This window comes from Pseudorasbora parva, chromosome 8 (genome assembly GCF_024679245.1).
Source record: "Pseudorasbora parva isolate DD20220531a chromosome 8, ASM2467924v1, whole genome shotgun sequence".
NCBI classification, from domain to species: domain Eukaryota; kingdom Metazoa; phylum Chordata; class Actinopteri; order Cypriniformes; family Gobionidae; genus Pseudorasbora; species Pseudorasbora parva.
Genome location: NC_090179.1, coordinates 6,210,227 through 6,231,801, shown reverse-complemented (window position 1 = coordinate 6,231,801; position 21,575 = coordinate 6,210,227). Strand labels below are relative to the sequence as shown.

Below are 21,575 nucleotides of genomic sequence, written 5' to 3'. Positions count from 1 at the left end.
CACGTCTCTGTCTCCTCAGCGCCATCTCAAGCCCCTACTGGCAACTCCTAACCACTTGAGAGACCTCTCGAGCTGTCTCAAATAACTGGGAGAGTAAGAGTGATTCTTAGCTTTAAGAAATTTGATAACTTGCTTTTATACTTAAGTTTGAAAGTAGTAGTAAATTTCATAAATTCTCAGCACTTAAGACTAAAATAGCACTTTGAGAAGCTTGATAAATACAGGCCCTGGGCCCGTATTTATCAAACATCTTAGAATTACTCACAAGAACACTGCTAAGAATTGACTTAAGAGTAAAAAAATTCTTGGCTCAAAGCTGCGCTTAAAAGTTAGTTATCAAGCATCCTAATCATACTTTAAGTAAAGTGTAGGACTAAATCTTAAGTGCTAGTCTTAGAGTGGATTTACGACACTTTGCTGTGCCACAAATGGAATTTTGGATGATGTAATAAGCATGAACCAATCACTGAATAGATGTCCTTATTTAAGAATATTCTCAGATAAATTCACATTGAATGGTGAAATTCCTAAGAGGAGTTTACATCCAATACACATTTAACAATAAAGAGTTTTCAAGAGAATACATTAAAATATACACATTTTAAATGAAAGATAAACATGTTTTCATCGATTTAATTACATTTTTTAAACTGGTGTGCTGTTAAATGACCTGCCTATATATAGCCTAGATTTTTTTATATATATAATCAGCCACCATGGATTCCAAAGGAAAACCGAAATGGCAGGAGGAAGAAGCGATCGCTACTGCTTGCTGAATTACTCGAACCAGCGCTGAAAAAGATGATGTCTGCTCTTTCCACACGATACCGTTTGATTAACTATTTGTCGTCAAACATTTCGAACACATTCTCCCTCTATTGAAAGATTTGCGCTCGTCTCTGTCTCCTCAGCGCCATCTCAAGCCCCTACTGGCAACTCCTTACCACTTGAGAGACCTCTCGAGCTGTCTTAAAGAACTGGGAGAGTAAGAGTGATTCTTAGCTTTAAGAAATTTGATAACTTTCTTTTATTCTTAAGTTTGAAAGTAGGAGTAAATTTCATGAATTCTCAGCCCTTAAGACTAAAATAGCACTTTGAGAATCTTGATAAATACGGGCCCTGTTCAGTAATCATAGTATAAAAAAAGCAATCATCATGAATGCAAGCTCTAGTTGTCATGATCAGAGTTGTGACACCTGAGCCAAATAATTAAATACTACATGTTCCCATGACAACCGATTGGCAAATGGCAGTTGCTGGCACTATAAAAAGTCCTGTTCCGCAGCACTATTCTGTGTTGGGTTGCAAGTATGTTTTTGTAGTGGTTTTATTGAGGTGGTGGAAGTTGTTGTATTACTGATTGGCCATGGAGGGTACCACTAGCCGACTATTAAGGTATGATGATAAATTGTAGTATCTGGCATTTGTCAACAAGTGGCATTAACAAGTGGTGTTTTCTCTTACAGTTTTTCTCTGGCACTTCTCAGTCTTTGTGTCTGTAGCCATATTGGAAGTGGTAAGATTTATCCAGGCAAGTTATATAATTTAGGTTTGATACCATGTCTGTCTGAATTGTCTCCTTTTTTCCCCCTCTTTTCTAGTTAGTGGCTTTGTCAGGAGTGGCTATCCCATATACTATGGGGCTGGTACTGGTTTTCCCATGCAGGCTGATGTGAAACCACGAAGTTCCTACAGTTCCTGGTATGGCATTAAAGTACCAAGTCCCATTAGTCCTCAAAGTTCCATGGAATTAACTTCTAGTGCTGAAGAAGTTAAGGGTGGTTATACCAGTGTAAGCTATAGTCCTCAAAATGGCTCTTCTGGTTTTGGACCAGTGACTGATTTATATAAGCCTGGTTCTGACTCTGATGCTAGAAGCCAACTTCAAGGATCTCTATCTTTGGCTGGTAGTGGTAGTCTTGTTTCTGGTTCTGTGGCCACTGCAGTGGGCCCAAGTATGAGCAGTGAGTCTCTACCCGAGCCAGCAAAGCTCCACTATCAAACTGCAGAACAGCCTGTAGTACACAGTAATGAGTCTGTGGCATCTAGCAGCCAGCAACTATTGCAGAACGGTTCCCAGTCCAGTGGTCCATTAGTGCAAGTCCGCTACCAGGCTGCAACGCATCCCATTATAAAGCCTCAGAGAAGTAGACTTCAATTTGGTGCCAACTTGCTTTCTGACACCAGGCCAGTCCATTTTCCAAGTGCTACCTATGTCAAGGCTTTGCAGCAAATAAATGAGACCTCACAACCCAACTATCAATTAGGACAAGTCAGTTATGGGTCTGGACTTGTGCCATTGCTCAGTGGCCAGCAACTAGTGCAGTCAGGCTATGGTTCCATGGTTCCGCCCAATGATGTGCAACAAGCACAGGCACTAAACCAACTTGTGGCTCAGCCCAGCATCCAACTATCACGTCAAGCAAGCAGCCAGAACTCTGAGCAAGTTATTTCAAACTCCATGGAACAGTCCAGTGGCCTACCTCTAGCACAAGTCAGCTCACAGTCTCTAGACCAGTCCATCACCCAACAACCAGCCCAAGTCAGCTCCCAGTCTGTGGATCAGTCTAGCACCCAACAACCAGCCCAAGACAGCTCACAATCTGTGTCCCAGCCCAGTGGCCTGCTGCTAGTACAAGGCAGCTCACAGCCTGTGGACCAGTCCAGCACCCAACAACCAGTCCAAGCCAGCTCCCAGTCTATGGATCTGTCTAGCACCCAACAACCAGCCCAAGACAGCTCACAATCTGTGTCCCAGCCCATTGGCCTGCTGCTAGTACAAGGCAGCTCACAGCCTGTGGACCAGTCCAACACCCACCAACCAGCCCAAGCCAGCTCACAATCTGTGGTCCAGTCAGGTAGCCTGTCGTCAGCCCAAGTCCGTTACCAGTATGTGTCCCAGCCCAGTGGCTTGCTGCCAGCACAAGCCCGCTACCAGTCTGTATTTAAGCCCAGTGGCCTGACGCTTGCACAAGCCCGTTACCAGTCCATATCCCAGCCCAGTGGCATGCTGTCAGCACAAACCCATTACCAGTCTGTGGACCAGCCCAGTGTCTTGCAGCCAGCACAAGCCCGCTACCAGTCTGTGTTTAAGCCCAGTGGCCTGAAGTTTGCACAAGCCCGTTACCAGTCCATATCCCAGCCCAGTGGCCTGCTGTCAGCACATACCCGTTACCAGTCTGTGGACCAGCCCAGTAGCCTGAAGCTGGCACAAGCTCGTTACCAGTATGTGTCTCGGCCCAGTGGCTTGCTGTCAGCAAAAGCCCGCTACCAGTCTGTATCTAAGCCCAGTGGCCTACTGCTAGTACAAGGCAGCTCACAGTCTGTGGACCAATCCAGCACCCAACAACCAGCCCAAGCCAGCTCCCAGCCTGTGGACCATTCCAGCACACAACCAGCCCAAGACAGCTCACAATCTGTGGTCCAGTCAGGTAGCCTGTCATTAGCCCAAGCCCAATACCAGTCTGTGGACCAGCCCAGTGGCCTGCTGCTAGCACAAGACAGCTCCCAGTCTGTGGACCAGTCCAACACCCAACAACCAGACCAAGCCAGCTCCCAGTCTGTGGATCAGTCAAGCACCCAACAACCAGCCCAAGACAGCTCACAATCTGAGGTCCAGTCAGGTAGCCTGTCATCAGCCCAAGCCCCTTACCAGTATGTGTCCCAGCCCAGTGGCCCGCTGCTAGAAGTCAGCTCACAGCCTCTGGACCAGTCCATCACCCAACAACCAGCCCAAGACAGCTCACAATCTGTGTCCCAGCCCAGTGGCCTGCTGCTAGTAGAAGTCAGCTCACACCCTCTGGACCAGTCCATCACCCAACAACCGGCCCAAGACAGCTCACTATCTGTGTCCCAGCCTAGTGGCATGCTGCTAGTACAAGGCAGCTCACAGTCTGTGGACCAGTCCAGCACACAGCAACCTACCCAAGCCAGCTCACAGCCTGTGGACCAGTCCAGCACACAACCAGCCCAAGCCAGCTCACAATCTGTGATCCAGTCAGGTAGCCTGTCATCAGACCAAGCCCCTTACCAGTATGTGTCCAAGCCCAGTGGCTTGCTGTCAGCACAAACCTATTACCAGTCTGTGGACCAGCTCAGTGTCTTGCTGTCAGCACAAGCCCGCTACCAGTCTGTATCTAAACCCAGTGGCCTGAAGCTGCCACAAGTCCGTTACCAGTCCATATCTCTGCCCAGCAGTCTGCAGTCAGCACAAGCCCGTTACCAGTCCATATCCCAGCCCAGTGGCCTGAAGGTGGCACAAGCCAGCTCACCGTCTGTGTACCAGTCCAAACCTCAACAAACTGCCCTAGCAAGTTTTCAATCTGTGGCCCACTCAGGTAGCCTGTCATCAGCCCAAGCCCCTTACCAGTATGTGTCCAAGCCCAGTGGCTTGCTGTCAGCACAAGCCCGCTACCAGTCTGTATCTAAACCCAGTGGCCTGAAGCTGCCACAAGTCCGTTACCAGTCCATATCCCAGCCTAGTGGTCTGCAGTCAGCACAAGCCCGCTACCAGTCCATATCTCAGCCCAGCAGTCTGCAGTCAGCACAAGCCCGTTACCAGTCTCTGTCCCAGCCCAGTGGCCTGAAGGTGGCACAAGCCAGCTCACTGTCTGTGGACCAGTCCAAACCTCAACAACCTGCCCAAGTCAGTACCCAATCTGTGGTCCAGTCAGGTAGCCTGTCATCAGCCCAAGCCCGTAACCAGTATGTGTCCCAACCCAGTGGTCTGCAGTCAGCACAAACCCGTTACCAGTCTGTGGACCAGCCCAGTGGCCTGAAGCTTGCACAAGCCCGTTACCAGTCCATATCCCAGCCCAGTGGCATGCTGTCAGCACAAACCCATTACCAGTCTGTGGACCAGCCCAGTGTCTTGCAGCCAGCACAAGCCCGCTACCAGTCCATTTCCCAGCCCAGTGGCATGCTGTCAGCACAAACCCGTTACCAGTCTGTGGACCAGCCCAGTGGCCTGAAGTTTGCACAAGCCCGTTACCAGTCCATTTCCCAGCCCAGTGGCCTGCTGTCAGCGCAAACCCGTTACCAGTCTGTGGACCAGCCCAGTGGCCTGAAGCTTGCAGAAGCCCGTTACCAGTCCATATCTCAGCCCAGCAGTCTGCAGTCAGCACAAGCCCGTTACCAGTCCATATCCCAGCCCAGTGGCCTGCTGTCAGCACAAACCCGTTACCAGTCTGTGGACCAGCCCAGTGGCCTGAAGCTTGCAGAAGCCCGTTACCAGTCCATATCCCAGCCGAGTGGCCTGCTGTCAGCACATACCCGTTACCAGTCTGTGGACCAGCCCAGTAGCCTGAAGCTGGCACAAGCTCGTTACCAGTATGTGTCTCGGCCCAGTGGCTTGCTGTCAGCAAAAGCCCGCTACCAGTCTGTATCTAAGCCCAGTGGCCTACTGCTAGTACAAGGCAGCTCACAGTCTGTGGATCAGTCCAGCACCCAACAACCAGCCCAAGCCAGCTCACAGTCTGTGGACCAATCCAGCACCCAACAACCAGCCCAAGCCAGCTCCCAGCCTGTGGACCATTCCAGCACACAACCAGCCCAAGACAGCTCACAATCTGTGGTCCAGTCAGGTAGCCTGTCATCAGCCCAAGCCCAATACCAGTCTGTGGACCAGCCCAGTGGCCTGCTGCTAGCACAAGACAGCTCCCAGTCTGTGGACCAGTCCAACACCCAACAACCAGACCAAGCCAGCTCCCAGTCTGTGGATCAGTCAAGCACCCAACAACCAGCCCAAGACAGCTCACAATCTGAGGTCCAGTCAGGTAGCCTGTCATCAGCCCAAGCCCCTTACCAGTATGTGTCCCAGCCCAGTGGCCCGCTGCTAGAAGTCAGCTCACAGCCTCTGGACCAGTCCATCACCCAACAACCAGCCCAAGACAGCTCACAATCTGTGTCCCAGCCCAGTGGCCTGCTGCTAGTAGAAGTCAGCTCACACCCTCTGGACCAGTCCATCACCCAACAACCAGCCCAAGACAGCTCACTATCTGTGTCCCAGCCTAGTGGCATGCTGCTAGTACAAGGCAGCTCACAGTCTGTGGACCAGTCCAGCACACAGCAACCTACCCAAGCCAGCTCACAGCCTGTGGACCAGTCCAGCACACAACCAGCCCAAGCCAGCTCACAATCTGTGATCCAGTCAGGTAGCCTGTCATCAGACCAAGCCCCTTACCAGTATGTGTCCAAGCCCAGTGGCTTGCTGTCAGCACAAACCCATTACCAGTCTGTGGACCAGCCCAGTGTCTTGCTGTCAGCACAAGCCCGCTACCAGTCTGTATCTAAACCCAGTGGCCTGAAGCTGCCACAAGTCCGTTACCAGTCCATATCTCTGCCCAGCAGTCTGCAGTCAGCACAAGCCCGTTACCAGTCCATATCCCAGCCCAGTGGCCTGAAGGTGGCACAAGCCAGCTCACCGTCTGTGTACCAGTCCAAACCTCAACAAACTGCCCTAGCAAGTTTTCAATCTGTGGCCCACTCAGGTAGCCTGTCATCAGCCCAAGCCCCTTACCAGTATGTGTCCAAGCCCAGTGGCTTGCTGTCAGCACAAGCCCGCTACCAGTCTGTATCTAAACCCAGTGGCCTGAAGCTGCCACAAGTCCGTTACCAGTCCATATCCCAGCCTAGTGGTCTGCAGTCAGCACAAGCCCGCTACCAGTCCATATCTCAGCCCAGCAGTCTGCAGTCAGCACAAGCCCGTTACCAGTCTCTGTCCCAGCCCAGTGGCCTGAAGGTGGCACAAGCCAGCTCCCTGTCTGTGGACCAGTCCAAACCTCAACAACCTGCCCAAGCCAGTTCCCAATCTGTGGTCCAGTCAGGTAGCCTGTCATCAGCCCAAGCCCGTAACCAGTATGTGTCCCAGCCCAGTGGTCTGCAGTCAGCACAAGCCCGCTACCAGTCTATATATCAGCCCAGCAGTCTGCAGTCATCACAAGCCCGTTACCAGTCTCTGTCCCAGCCCAGTGGCCTGAAGGTGGCACAAGCCAGCTCACTGTCTGTGGACCAGTCCAAACCTCAACAACCTGCCCAAGCCAGTTCCCAATCTGTGGTCCAGTCAGGTAGCCTGTCATCAGCCCAAGCCCGTAACCAGTATGTGTCCCAGCCCAGTGGTCTGCAGTCAGCACAAGCCCGCTACCAGTCCATATCTCAGCCCAGCAGTCTGCAGTCATCACAAGCCCGTTACCAGTCTCTGTCCCAGCCCAGTGGCCTGAAGCTGGCACAAGCCACCTCGCAGTTTGTGGACCAGTCTAACATGCAACAACAAGCCCATGTCCGCTACCAGTCTGTATCTAAACCCAGTGGCCTGAAGGTGGCACAAGCCAGCTCACTGTCTGTGGACCAGTCCAAACCTCAACAACCTGCCCAAGCCAGTTCCCAATCTGTGGTCCACTCAGGTAGCCTGTCATCAGCCCAAGCCCGTTACCAGTCTCTGTCCCAGCCCAGTGGCCTGAAGCTGGCACAAGCCACCTCACAGTTTGTGGACCAGTCTAACATGCAACGAACAGCCCAAGTCCGTTACCAGTCTGTCGTCCAGTCAGGTAGCCTGCCATCTGCGCACGCCCGTTACCAATCTGTGTTCCGGAGCCCTGGTTTCCATGTCTTTCCTATCCCAGAGCAATCTAGCCTTGGTTCCAAACCTCTGGGACAGCCCAGCAATGTACCTCTTCACGCTATGAGTCTGCAGTCTGTCCAGCCTGACTTCCAAGATTTAACACCTCTGCAGACTACTCAAAACAAACGTCTCTCTCCAGGCATATTGAGGTTGTTGCAACAAGTGAAGTCATAGCTGCATACTTTGTCTACTCAAGAGTTTGCTTTTGAAAAAATAAATATTTCTAAAACCAGTTCAGTAGTTTTGTTGTGTATGGGGAGGTTGGGGTTAAAGATTTGTAACCAAGTGTCTACAGGGAAGTCTTTGACCCATGGAAGTTTCAAGTATTGTTTGTGCTGCGTTTGCATGACCTCATCTTTGATTGACGTGCTCTGCTTTGTTCTTGCTTAAGCCCCATTTACACCTGGAGAAATGGTTGCTCTGATCCAAATAGTGGCTTATGCTGATCGGTGTAAATGGGGTCTAAAATACTTTCAACCACTTCCAGATTGCTTTCATAGTGTAACTGCTGATGTGGTCAAATGCATTCAAATGGCCACAAACACCTACTGACAATGCATTAACTTTATGGGAGGCATGCTACCCTTACCATTTCAGTTTACTTGTCCTTCTCAAATACTTCATTTACTTAAGCAAACTTAAATAGTCACTGTATATTTGATTTATACTGACTTAACCCTTTAGGAATCTGAGGTTTTTCTATAATGTTTTTGACATTAATTTCAAAAGGCTAATCTTAAGACTTTATGTAAATTAGAAATCTTGGGTGAACCAAAGTTTATTTAGGGATCTAATTTGCATATGTCATATGGTGGTCATCTTGGATTATAGAATTTTCATAAAGTCAAATGTTTAAATTATAAAATGCAACACTCAGGTAAATTTCAGGTTCCATGTATGGGGCACATATATTATGCGTAATATGTGAGAGGAGACTAGCCAGCAATGACTTTCGCTAAAGTATGTTTTGTTTGTTTTTTGTTTATTCTGTATTTATTTTTTATTTTTTTTGCATTGACTTGTATTAGCGTGTATTTGTTTTCCTGTTAAAGGGGCAGACTAGCCACTGTTTCTTGTGTATTTAAGTTTCTTTTTGGGTTATATTTGATTTTGATTTACTACATGTGTTTAATCCAATCATACTAATTATTGATCTGGGTGGTGTGTGGCACTTCTGTGTGGTGTGCATTAGAAGGTTGGCACTATAAATGGTGATTTTAAAGGTTACTTATTTGTGGTATATGCTCTGGGTTTCTTTTTTTTCCCTCTGCAGGTGGTAGGCGGTGTAAAAGAGCAGGCCGGACCCTTCTTGCATTCTCGAGGAGAGCCATTTCCCGATTCTATGAATCTTATTGCAGACACAAATTGTAATTGGTTTTAACCTTTTGATATGGCTTGTGTTGTACCAATAAAATTGTGATTATTGACAAACTACATTTGTTGTTTATAATCCCATTATTTTTGGAAGGCTCCTCCTGCCTTAAATAAGGAGGTTGCGTAGTCAGTTTTATATTTATTACACTACATATAATATATATATATATATATATATATATATATATATATATATATATATATATATATTATGCATAATAGCCCCCTCTGCCCATTGTCACGCTGCCTCTGCTCCTGCTATAAGCAGCGCGGCCAGATCTGCCTTGCACGCATGCCGAGTGTGCACAGCTTGTACTACTGTCATTGCACCTCCCCACCCTGCCTCCACGTTACCCCTAAATGTCCTATGAGTAGTTCAACCCAGGGACGGAATGGGGCTAAAAAACAGCCCTGGACTTTCTCCCAAATCCCATCATGGCCCATCATCCTTCCATTCACCCCTAGCCGTGTGCAACAGACACTGTGAATGTACTCTCGTCTTCCTCAGTTTTTTTTTTTTTTGTTTGTTGTTGCACGTAGCAGTATATAAGTGATCGTATTAGTGCCCCTGCTGACGACGGCTGTTGATATCAGGGGCATTTCTAGGATTTTCATTTTACGGGGGCCTTAGCCCCCAGTGAGGGTAGCCTATGAAAAAAAAAATGTTGACACTTAAGGGTCCAAATTGTGCTATTAACTAGTAGCTTACTAACATTCATACGCATAGGATATTGGCTGTTAATAATTACATATAAAGCTAATATTAATACCTTATTGCATGGCCATATTGTAGCCTACATGCATTAATATTACCCAATAATGTTGACAGGTTTATAATCTATAATCCCAAATTTTAGGGCGGTTTAGGGCGGTTCTCTAGGCTCCCCTGAGAACATTTTTATTTCTATGATCTACATATGTGCATTTTAAGATGTTTTGAAGGCCAAAAAAAATTGATAACAGCTTGAAAACCATATCACTGGGCAGTAGATTATTTGTCTTTCTTATCTCCACATCTCTCTTTTTCTCGGTTTTATCTTGCCCTGTCTCTTCCCCCCACAACTCTAAGCTTAGAATGATATAGTTTTTTCTTTTTTCGTCAGTGAAGAAAAAAATATGGTTTACAGAGAAAAAGAGTACAGTGTCTGTTGCACACGGCTAGGGGCGAATGGCCGGATGATGTTTTTTGATGAATCGCTTTCGTCTTAGTTTCAGTCTTCATTGACCTTGGTCCACCTATCTGTGGATTTGTCTGGACGGTTTGACGCAAGAAATGTTTCGAAATCCACAAATGCCCAGAAGCGATTCACACGTGAATGCCTGGCAGACTTGTGTTTGTGACATAAAGACATATGTGTTCATCTCTTTACATTTATTCAATATATTCCAATGGAACAGTTAATTCAATAAAAACTTTAGAAAATTGAGTGTATTGTTGTGTCAGTTCCGTTATTACTGGTTAAGCATTGTGCTAATGTTTCTTTCTCTGCGATCAGATGATAAAGTATGTTTTGTTCATTCTGTATTGTTTCTCATATGAAGTTATTGTAATGGCAGTTGCTTCTAATTCTTCTGTTCCACCTTTGGTAGTCTGTCTAACTACAACCAGTATTTGAAACGCAAGCAAACAAACGGTCTACTTTTTTTTCCAAATGTTCACTTCCAAACATTAAATTATACATAGACATGGTACACTCGATCCAAAAAAACTTCCAACGTCTTTAACTTCTGTTGGGCTAACAGTTTAGACCCAGAGACCAGATATGTAGAAAGGAAGACCAGGAGTCAGGATGATCAATCAAATGAAGAGATTTTACTGAAGAATAGTTTGCACTTTTACCGATAGAGCCAGCGTAAAAGTCTCTCTCTCTCTCGAGGAGGAGGAGGAGGAGGAGGAGGAGGAGGAGGAGGTTGCAAGCCAGCACTAACTAACACAAAATTACCACCCCAATTATACCAGTCTCAAAGGCATGGTTTACCTTATTACAGATTAAATCTGCATCTCCATAAAGTTGGTCAGCAGCAGGAAGCATGAAGTGCACTAAAACTTCCTGGTATATGGCTGCATTGACCTTGGACCTAAGAAAACACAGTTGACCAACACCAGCATTTGACATGACACCCCAAACCATCACTGACTCTAGAAACTTTACACTGGAGCTCAAGGAACTAGGATTGTGTGCCTCTCCTCTTCCTCCAGAAAACTTGATTTCCAAAGGTAATGCAAAATTTACTTTCATCAAAGAACATACCTTTGGCCCACTCAGCAGTCCTTTTTGTCTTTAGCCCAGGCAACACGCTTCTGATGCTGTCTGTTGTTCAAGAGTGGCTTGACACACAAGCCACTCTTGAACATTTATTATTTCAATTCGACTGCCTAGCCAGCACAGTCCTTAATAATGCCTATTTAGTTATTGTTAGCCTATTTCAGTATTCATCTTGATATTCGTCAACTTGTCTTTTACCCTTGCAACTTGTCTTGTCTCTTCCCCTTTTCTCTCGCCGCTTTTACCCTTGGCCATAGGCACATTCTCTGTTGTCTTTCTGCAAATGTCAGATCCTCTGCAAGGCAAACACCTCATTCCTTGAGTGCAGGATGATCCCGCGCAGCTTTCCAGACTTTCTCTCTGTAGGTCCGGAGTGCGAACTGGATGATGACCCGTCCCAGGACGTCCAACTCTATGGATTGTGTCAACGCAAAAACGGAGTAAGAATTACTCCGTTTTTCTACCGCGTCTGGAGTAAGAATTTTTAGGATTTTGAGCTCTTTGGTTCTGATATCTTCTCCTTCTGTTTCTTTGAGGTTTTTTAACCTTAAATTTCAACTCCTACTTTAGATCTCGGCTTGATCACACTTGCCTTGATCCATCCGAGCCACCTGCTCAATTTGCGACACCTTATTCTCGTTACTCTTGACCCTTGCAGATAGCGACTTAATTTCCTCTACCAAGAAATCAGTCGTCTTTGCCAGATTTACTATTGTAAGGGATTGATTCAGGTCAAATAACTCAAAGGGGTATTGAATTACAGTGAAAGGAACCATAATACATATTAAATGATTCAAAATTAATATTTAACACTTATTTTGTTTAAAATTTTAAATGTTATGTTCACTGTTTGTGAGCTTAGGTAAGAAAATTGATCAGTTTAAGGCAGTAATTTATAAACACATAGCCCAAGACACCTGTATAGATGAAAAAGGTAAACACAAGTTTATTGAACTATTCTAAACACACAAACTAACGAAAACACACATTCAAAAATGGGAAAGGGATGTTTATTAATGGAAAGGAGTGAAGTCCTAATGTCTCATTGAATGTCTTGTTTAGACATGATTTCTTAGCCACAACCTGAGAATCAATATACTACCAGGTCAACCTTAGTTTGCTTGCTTAGATATACGTTTTTTACCAGTTTAGCCAGAATGAAGAGTCATGTACTTGCATTTGAATGCTCCTACGAGCATGGGTTCCTCTTAGGATGGTAGTAAGTTGTTGTGTTCAGAGGGACGGATAGTTGGTTTTGCCCGGATCCTGGATAGCGTTAGCTGGTTGCTACATGACGGGAGTCTCTGAGACGCAGCTGCGCGGACTCCAGGAAGTTTTCTTTGGCGAGGTTCAGACAGAGTTTCGAAGTGTGGTGAAGAGCTCTGGGTATATCGGTCTGATATCTTGGCTGCGTCCTAAACCTGGAAAATGCTGCCTTCGGAGGACACATTTGAAGGCAGGAAGGCATCAAGCAATGTCCGAATCTATTGTTTGCTTCACTTCGCCTGTAAAGGAGTTTGTACTAATCAGCTGATCAGGAGATTGTGCTCGCCACAGGGTCTCAATCAAAACACATCACAGGATTGAAAATACTCGTCTTTACTTTCTATTAGCATGAGTGTGGTCTGAAATAAACAAATGAATGACATATTACAATAAATAATTACAATATACATACATAAAAGTAATATACATGTCTACATTCTGCAATCAATACAATTATCAGGGTCTGGACTGCACTACCAATCTTCGCCGCTAGATGGCGCGTGGCACACATATATTTTTATGTTTACAAACAGTAGATCACTGTCAAGGTTATTTCAGAGCAATACACGCAAGTGTCCACTAGATGGCGTCATGGAGACAGGTGTCTGGTGTTGTTTCGAAGCTTCTGCACATTTGCTTCAACTGTTTCAGTGCTTCACGAAGCCTCGGTCTGCCCATCACTACATATAACGAGGATCGCGGATTATCCGTGTATCTGAGTAAATGCTTAGTCATCATATATATCGACAGGATTACGGAAATATACGACCAATATTGTATACTTGATACCCATTAAAGGTGTTAACATTGCACTAGGTAACCACAAGCATGATATAATACAAATCAACAACTTAAGTAACTTAAATAACTCTGTATCTGCTATATTTATGGCAGTCAGTACGACGTGAATACGACGGAGATAAACAATTCGATCATTTACACTAATCATTGCTGTAACACTGCAGATTACTATACTAACAAACATCTTTAAGTAAATAGACTTACATTTTATCATGAACGCACACACAGAAGGTAAACTTTGAAGTTTGTGTACAGGAACATGTGATGTGTGTTCTTCTCTTAACTCTGCTTGACTGTTCGGGAAGTTTCTAGCTCGCCACCTAGCGTCCTTTTGACGTCACCGATAAGTTTGTCACTGATTGGTTAAATCTCCTTAACATTGCCTCTCTCCTGAGAGACCTTCATCTGATCGATTTTTGAAGGCAGCATACATGTATCCTTCGTTGCCTTTGGTATCCCATAATCCTGTGCTTTCCATTCAGTGACAGTTGAGGAAAAAGATGGCGTCCGAAAGTTGCATTTGCTGGTCAGTTTGTGTGTAAATGCATGTTTTTTTTACCAATATTTTCCACTTCTGGGCTCGTATTTATCAAACATCTTAGAATTACTCACAAGAACACTGCTAAGAATTGACTTAAGAGTAACAAAATTCCTGGCTCAAAGCTGCGCTTAAAAGTTAGTTATCAAGCGTCCCAATCATACTTTAAGTAAAGTGCAAGTCTAAATCTTAAGTGTCAGTCTTAGAGTTGATTTACGACACTTTGCTGTGCCACAAACTGGATTTTGGATGATTTCATAGGCATGAACCAATCATTGAAAAGATGTCCTTAGTAAAGAATATTCTCAGATAAATTAACATTGAATGGTGAAGTTCCTAAGAGGAGTTTACATCCAACACACTTTTGACAATAAAGAGTTTTCAATAGAATACATTATAATATACACATTTGAAATGAAAGATAAACATGTTTTCATCCATGTCTTAATTACAATTATTACACTGGTGTGCTGATAACTGACCCGCGTATATATAGCCTAGATTTTTTTTAATATAATCAGCCACCATGGATTCCAAAAGAAAACCGAACTGGCAGGAGGAAGAAGCGATCGCTACTGCTTGCTGAATTAGCCGAACAGCGGTGTTTATATATTTATTATAAAACCCAACACTAACCAGCGCTGAAAAAGATGATGCCTGCTCTGTCCAAACGATACCGTTCGATTAACTGCTTGTCGTCAAACATTTCGAACACATTCTCCCTCTCTTGAAAGATTTGCCCACGTCTCTGTCTCCTCAGCGCCATCTCAAGCCCCTACTGGCAACTCCTAACCACTTGAGAGACCTCTCGAGCTGTCTCAAATAACTGGGAGAGTAAGAGTGATTCTTAGCTTTAAGAAATTTGATAACTTGCTTTTATACTTAAGTTTGAAAGTAGTAGTAAATTTCATAAATTCTCAGCACTTAAGACTAAAATAGCACTTTGAGAAGCTTGATAAATACAGGCCCTGGGCCCGTATTTATCAAACATCTTAGAATTACTCACAAGAACACTGCTAAGAATTGACTTAAGAGTAAAAAAATTCTTGGCTCAAAGCTGCGCTTAAAAGTTAGTTATCAAGCATCCTAATCATACTTTAAGTAAAGTGTAGGACTAAATCTTAAGTGCTAGTCTTAGAGTGGATTTACGACACTTTGCTGTGCCACAAATGGAATTTTGGATGATGTCATAAGCATGAACCAATCACTGAATAGATGTCCTTATTTAAGAATATTCTCAGATAAATTCACATTGAATGGTGAAATTCCTAAGAGGAGTTTACATCCAATACACATTTAACAATAAAGAGTTTTCAAGAGAATACATTAAAATATACACATTTTAAATGAAAGATAAACATGTTTTCATCGATTTAATTACATTTTTTAAACTGGTGTGCTGTTAAATGACCTGCCTATATATAGCCTAGATTTTTTTATATATATAATCAGCCACCATGGATTCCAAAGGAAAACCGAAATGGCAGGAGGAAGAAGCGATCGCTACTGCTTGCTGAATTACTCGAACCAGCGCTGAAAAAGATGATGTCTGCTCTTTCCACACGATACCGTTTGATTAACTATTTGTCGTCAAACATTTCGAACACATTCTCCCTCTATTGAAAGATTTGCGCTCGTCTCTGTCTCCTCAGCGCCATCTCAAGCCCCTACTGGCAACTCCTTACCACTTGAGAGACCTCTCGAGCTGTCTTAAAGAACTGGGAGAGTAAGAGTGATTCTTAGCTTTAAGAAATTTGATAACTTTCTTTTATTCTTAAGTTTGAAAGTAGGAGTAAATTTCATGAATTCTCAGCCCTTAAGACTAAAATAGCACTTTGAGAATCTTGATAAATACGGGCCCTGTTCAGTAATCATAGTATAAAAAAAGCAATCATCATGAATGCAAGCTCTAGTTGTCATGATCAGAGTTGTGACACCTGAGCCAAATAATTAAATACTACATGTTCCCATGACAACCGATTGGCAAATGGCAGTTGCTGGCACTATAAAAAGTCCTGTTCCGCAACACTATTCTGTGTTGGGTTGCAAGTATGTTTTTGTAGTGGTTTTATTGAGGTGGTGGAAGTTGTTGTATTACTGATTGGCCATGGAGGGTACCACTAGCCGACTATTAAGGTATGATGATAAATTGTAGTATCTGGCATTTGTCAACAAGTGGCATTAACAAGTGGTGTTTTCTCTTACAGTTTTTCTCTGGCACTTCTCAGTCTTTGTGTCTGTAGCCATATTGGAAGTGGTAAGATTTATCCAGGCAAGTTATATAATTTAGGTTTGATACCATGTCTGTCTGAATTGTCTCCTTTTTTCCCCCTCTTTTCTAGTTAGTGGCTTTGTCAGGAGTGGCTATCCCATATACTATGGGGCTGGTACTGGTTTTCCCATGCAGGCTGATGTGAAACCACGAAGTTCCTACAGTTCCTGGTATGGCATTAAAGTACCAAGTCCCATTAGTCCTCAAAGTTCCATGGAATTAACTTCTAGTGCTGAAGAAGTTAAGGGTGGTTATACCAGTGTAAGCTATAGTCCTCAAAATGGCTCTTCTGGTTTTGGACCAGTGACTGATTTATATAAGCCTGGTTCTGACTCTGATGCTAGAAGCCAACTTCAAGGATCTCTATCTTTGGCTGGTAGTGGTAGTCTTGTTTCTGGTTCTGTGGCCACTGCAGTGGGCCCAAGTATGAGCAGTGAGTCTCTACCCGAGCCAGCAAAGCTCCACTATCAAACTGCAGAACAGCCTGTAGTACACAGTAATGAGTCTGTGGCATCTAGCAGCCAGCAACTATTGCAGAACGGTTCCCAGTCCAGTGGTCCATTAGTGCAAGTCCGCTACCAGGCTGCAACGCATCCCATTATAAAGCCTCAGAGAAGTAGACTTCAATTTGGTGCCAACTTGCTTTCTGACACCAGGCCAGTCCATTTTCCAAGTGCTACCTATGTCAAGGCTTTGCAGCAAATAAATGAGACCTCACAACCCAACTATCAATTAGGACAAGTCAGTTATGGGTCTGGACTTGTGCCATTGCTCAGTGGCCAGCAACTAGTGCAGTCAGGCTATGGTTCCATGGTTCCGCCCAATGATGTGCAACAAGCACAGGCACTAAACCAACTTGTGGCTCAGCCCAGCATCCAACTATCACGTCAAGCAAGCAGCCAGAACTCTGAGCAAGTTATTTCAAACTCCATGGAACAGTCCAGTGGCCTACCTCTAGCACAAGTCAGCTCACAGTCTCTAGACCAGTCCATCACCCAACAACCAGCCCAAGTCAGCTCCCAGTCTGTGGATCAGTCTAGCACCCAACAACCAGCCCAAGACAGCTCACAATCTGTGTCCCAGCCCAGTGGCCTGCTGCTAGTACAAGGCAGCTCACAGCCTGTGGACCAGTCCAGCACCCAACAACCAGTCCAAGCCAGCTCCCAGTCTATGGATCTGTCTAGCACCCAACAACCAGCCCAAGACAGCTCACAATCTGTGTCCCAGCCCATTGGCCTGCTGCTAGTACAAGGCAGCTCACAGCCTGTGGACCAGTCCAACACCCACCAACCAGCCCAAGCCAGCTCACAATCTGTGGTCCAGTCAGGTAGCCTGTCGTCAGCCCAAGTCCGTTACCAGTATGTGTCCCAGCCCAGTGGCTTGCTGCCAGCACAAGCCCGCTACCAGTCTGTATTTAAGCCCAGTGGCCTGACGCTTGCACAAGCCCGTTACCAGTCCATATCCCAGCCCAGTGGCATGCTGTCAGCACAAACCCATTACCAGTCTGTGGACCAGCCCAGTGTCTTGCAGCCAGCACAAGCCCGCTACCAGTCTGTGTTTAAGCCCAGTGGCCTGAAGTTTGCACAAGCCCGTTACCAGTCCATATCCCAGCCCAGTGGCCTGCTGTCAGCACAAACCCGTTACCAGTCTGTGGACCAGCCCAGTGGCCTGAAGCTTGCAGAAGCCCGTTACCAGTCCATATCTCAGCCCAGCAGTCTGCAGTCAGCACAAGCCCGTTACCAGTCCATATCCCAGCCCAGTGGCCTGCTGTCAGCACAAACCCGTTACCAGTCTGTGGACCAGCCCAGTGGCCTGAAGCTTGCAGAAGCCCGTTACCAGTCCATATCCCAGCCGAGTGGCCTGCTGTCAGCACATACCCGTTACCAGTCTGTGGACCAGCCCAGTAGCCTGAAGCTGGCACAAGCTCGTTACCAGTATGTGTCTCGGCCCAGTGGCTTGCTGTCAGCAAAAGCCCGCTACCAGTCTGTATCTAAGCCCAGTGGCCTACTGCTAGTACAAGGCAGCTCACAGTCTGTGGACCAATCCAGCACCCAACAACCAGCCCAAGCCAGCTCCCAGCCTGTGGACCATTCCAGCACACAACCAGCCCAAGACAGCTCACAATCTGTGGTCCAGTCAGGTAGCCTGTCATCAGCCCAAGCCCAATACCAGTCTGTGGACCAGCCCAGTGGCCTGCTGCTAGCACAAGACAGCTCCCAGTCTGTGGACCAGTCCAACACCCAACAACCAGACCAAGCCAGCTCCCAGTCTGTGGATCAGTCAAGCACCCAACAACCAGCCCAAGACAGCTCACAATCTGAGGTCCAGTCAGGTAGCCTGTCATCAGCCCAAGCCCCTTACCAGTATGTGTCCCAGCCCAGTGGCCCGCTGCTAGAAGTCAGTTCACAGCCTCTGGACCAGTCCATCACCCAACAACCAGCCCAAGACAGCTCACAATCTGTGTCCCAGCCCAGTGGCCTGCTGCTAGTAGAAGTCAGCTCACACCCTCTGGACCAGTCCATCACCCAACAACCGGCCCAAGACAGCTCACTATCTGTGTCCCAGCCTAGTGGCATGCTGCTAGTACAAGGCAGCTCACAGTCTGTGGACCAGTCCAGCACACAGCAACCTACCCAAGCCAGCTCACAGCCTGTGGACCAGTCCAGCACACAACCAGCCCAAGCCAGCTCACAATCTGTGATCCAGTCAGGTAGCCTGTCATCAGACCAAGCCCCTTACCAGTATGTGTCCAAGCCCAGTGGCTTGCTGTCAGCACAAACCCATTACCAGTCTGTGGACCAGCCCAGTGTCTTGCTGTCAGCACAAGCCCGCTACCAGTCTGTATCTAAACCCAGTGGCCTGAAGCTGCCACAAGTCCGTTACCAGTCCATATCTCTGCCCAGCAGTCTGCAGTCAGCACAAGCCCGTTACCAGTCCATATCCCAGCCCAGTGGCCTGAAGGTGGCACAAGCCAGCTCACCGTCTGTGTACCAGTCCAAACCTCAACAAACTGCCCTAGCAAGTTTTCAATCTGTGGCCCACTCAGGTAGCCTGTCATCAGCCCAAGCCCCTTACCAGTATGTGTCCAAGCCCAGTGGCTTGCTGTCAGCACAAGCCCGCTACCAGTCTGTATCTAAACCCAGTGGCCTGAAGCTGCCACAAGTCCGTTACCAGTCCATATCCCAGCCTAGTGGTCTGCAGTCAGCACAAGCCCGCTACCAGTCCATATCTCAGCCCAGCAGTCTGCAGTCATCACAAGCCCGTTACCAGTCTCTGTCCCAGCCCAGTGGCCTGAAGCTGGCACAAGCCACCTCGCAGTTTGTGGACCAGTCTAACATGCAACAACAAGCCCATGTCCGCTACCAGTCTGTATCTAAACCCAGTGGCCTGAAGGTGGCACAAGCCAGCTCACTGTCTGTGGACCAGTCCAAACCTCAACAACCTGCCCAAGCCAGTTCCCAATCTGTGGTCCACTCAGGTAGCCTGTCATCAGCCCAAGCCCGTTACCAGTCTCTGTCCCAGCCCAGTGGCCTGAAGCTGGCACAAGCCACCTCACAGTTTGTGGACCAGTCTAACATGCAACAAACAGCCCAAGTCCGTTACCAGTCTGTCGTCCAGTCAGGTAGCCTGCCATCTGCGCACGCCCGTTACCAATCTGTGTTCCGGAGCCCTGGTTTCCATGTCTTTCCTATCCCAGAGCAATCTAGCCTTGGTTCCAAACCTCTGGGACAGCCCAGCAATGTACCTCTTCACGCTATGAGTCTGCAGTCTGTCCAGCCTGACTTCCAAGATTTAACACCTCTGCAGACTACTCAAAACAAACGTCTCTCTCCAGGCATATTGAGGTTGTTGCAACAAGTGAAGTCATAGCTGCATACTTTGTCTACTCAAGAGTTTGCTTTTGAAAAAATAAATATTTCTAAAACCAGTTCAGTAGTTTTGTTGTGTATGGGGAGGTTGGGGTTAAAGATTTGTAACCAAGTGTCTACAGGGAAGTCTTTGACCCATGGAAGTTTCAAGTATTGTTTGTGCTGCGTTTGCATGACCTCATCTTTGATTGACGTGCTCTGCTTTGTTCTTGCTTAAGCCCCATTTACACCTGGAGAAATGGTTGCTCTGATCCAAATAGTGGCTTATGCTGATCGGTGTAAATGGGGTCTAAAATACTTTCAACCACTTCCAGATTGCTTTCATAGTGTAACTGCTGATGTGGTCAAATGCATTCAAATGGCCACAAACACCTACTGACAATGCATTAACTTTATGGGAGGCATGCTACCCTTACCATTTCAGTTTACTTGTCCTTCTCAAATACTTCATTTACTTAAGCAAACTTAAATAGTCACTGTATATTTGATTTATACTGACTTAACCCTTTAGGAATCTGAGTTTTTTCTATAATGTTTTTGACATTAATTTCAAAAGGCTAATCTTAAGACTTTATGTAAATTAGAAATCTTGGGTGAACCAAAGTTTATTTAGGGATCTAATTTGCATATGTCATATGGTGGTCATCTTGGATTATAGAATTTTCATAAAGTCAAATGTTTAAATTATAAAATGCAACACTCAGGTAAATTTCAGGTTCCATGTATGGGGCACATATATTATGCGTAATATGTGAGAGGAGACTAGCCAGCAATGACTTTCGCTAAAGTATGTTTTGTTTGTTTTTTGTTTATTCTGTATTTATTTTTTATTTTTTTTGCATTGACTTGTATTAGCGTGTATTTGTTTTCCTGTTAAAGGGGCAGACCAGCCACTGTTTCTTGTGTATTTAAGTTTCTTTTTTGGTTATATTTGATTTTGATTTACTACATGTGTTTAATCCAATCATACTAATAATTGATCTGGGTGGTGTGTGGCACTTCTGTGTGGTGTGCATTAGAAGGTTGGCACTATAAATGGTGATTTTAAAGGTTACTTATTTGTGGTATATGCTCTGGGTTTCTTTTTTTTCCCTCTGCAGGTGGTAGGCGGTGTAAAAGAGCAGGCCGGACCCTTCTTGCATTCTCGAGGAGAGCCATTTCCCGATTCTATGAATCTTATTGCAGACACAAATTGTAATTGGTTTTAACCTTTTGATATGGCTTGTGTTGTACCAATAAAATTGTGATTATTGACAAACTACATTTGTTGTTTATAATCCCATTATTTTTGGAAGGCTCCTCCTGCCTTAAATAAGGAGGTTGCGTAGTCAGTTTTATATTTATTACACTACATATAATATATATATATATATATATATATATATATATATATATATATATATATATATATATATATATATATATATATTATGCATAATAGCCCCCTCTGCCCATTGTCATGCTGCCTCTGCTCCTGCTATAAGCAGCGCGGCCAGATCTGCCTTGCACGCGTGCCGAGTGTGCACAGCTTGTACTACTGTCATTGCACCTCCCCACCCTGCCTCCACGT

At 45.7% G+C, this 21,575-nt stretch overlaps 2 protein-coding genes across 2 annotated transcripts; both read left to right on the top strand.

Moving 5' to 3' along the window:
• The first annotated feature begins 1,293 nt into the window (after positions 1–1,293).
• On the top strand, positions 1,294–7,850 carry LOC137085374 (fap1 adhesin-like). Its single transcript, XM_067451934.1, has 3 exons — positions 1,294–1,395; positions 1,467–1,516; positions 1,602–7,850. Exons 1-3 carry the CDS (start codon positions 1,367–1,369, stop codon positions 7,790–7,792), a joined length of 6,270 nt encoding a protein of 2,089 aa, XP_067308035.1. The 5' UTR covers positions 1,294–1,366; the 3' UTR covers positions 7,793–7,850.
• Positions 7,851–15,871: 8,021 nt separating this feature from the next.
• Positions 15,872–20,064, top strand: LOC137084056 (fap1 adhesin-like). Its single transcript, XM_067449984.1, has 3 exons — positions 15,872–16,000; positions 16,072–16,121; positions 16,207–20,064. The coding sequence occupies exons 1-3, from the start codon at positions 15,972–15,974 to the stop codon at positions 20,004–20,006; spliced, it is 3,879 nt and encodes a 1,292-aa protein (XP_067306085.1). The 5' UTR covers positions 15,872–15,971; the 3' UTR covers positions 20,007–20,064.
• The last annotated feature ends 1,511 nt before the right edge of the window (positions 20,065–21,575 follow it).

What these genes read in the sequence shown, in the direction of transcription:
- LOC137085374 (XM_067451934.1), top strand. Translation starts at nt 1,367, where the DNA reads ATGGAGGGTACCACTAGCCGACTATTAAG. An exon ending in ACCACTAGCCGACTATTAAG is followed by an intron (nt 1,396 to 1,466) that starts GTATGATGATAA and finishes TTTCTCTTACAG; the next exon opens with TTTTTCTCTGGCACTTCTCA. An exon ending in CTGTAGCCATATTGGAAGTG is followed by an intron (nt 1,517 to 1,601) that starts GTAAGATTTATC and finishes CCTCTTTTCTAG; the next exon opens with TTAGTGGCTTTGTCAGGAGT.
- LOC137084056 (XM_067449984.1), top strand. Translation starts at nt 15,972, where the DNA reads ATGGAGGGTACCACTAGCCGACTATTAAG. An exon ending in ACCACTAGCCGACTATTAAG is followed by an intron (nt 16,001 to 16,071) that starts GTATGATGATAA and finishes TTTCTCTTACAG; the next exon opens with TTTTTCTCTGGCACTTCTCA. An exon ending in CTGTAGCCATATTGGAAGTG is followed by an intron (nt 16,122 to 16,206) that starts GTAAGATTTATC and finishes CCTCTTTTCTAG; the next exon opens with TTAGTGGCTTTGTCAGGAGT.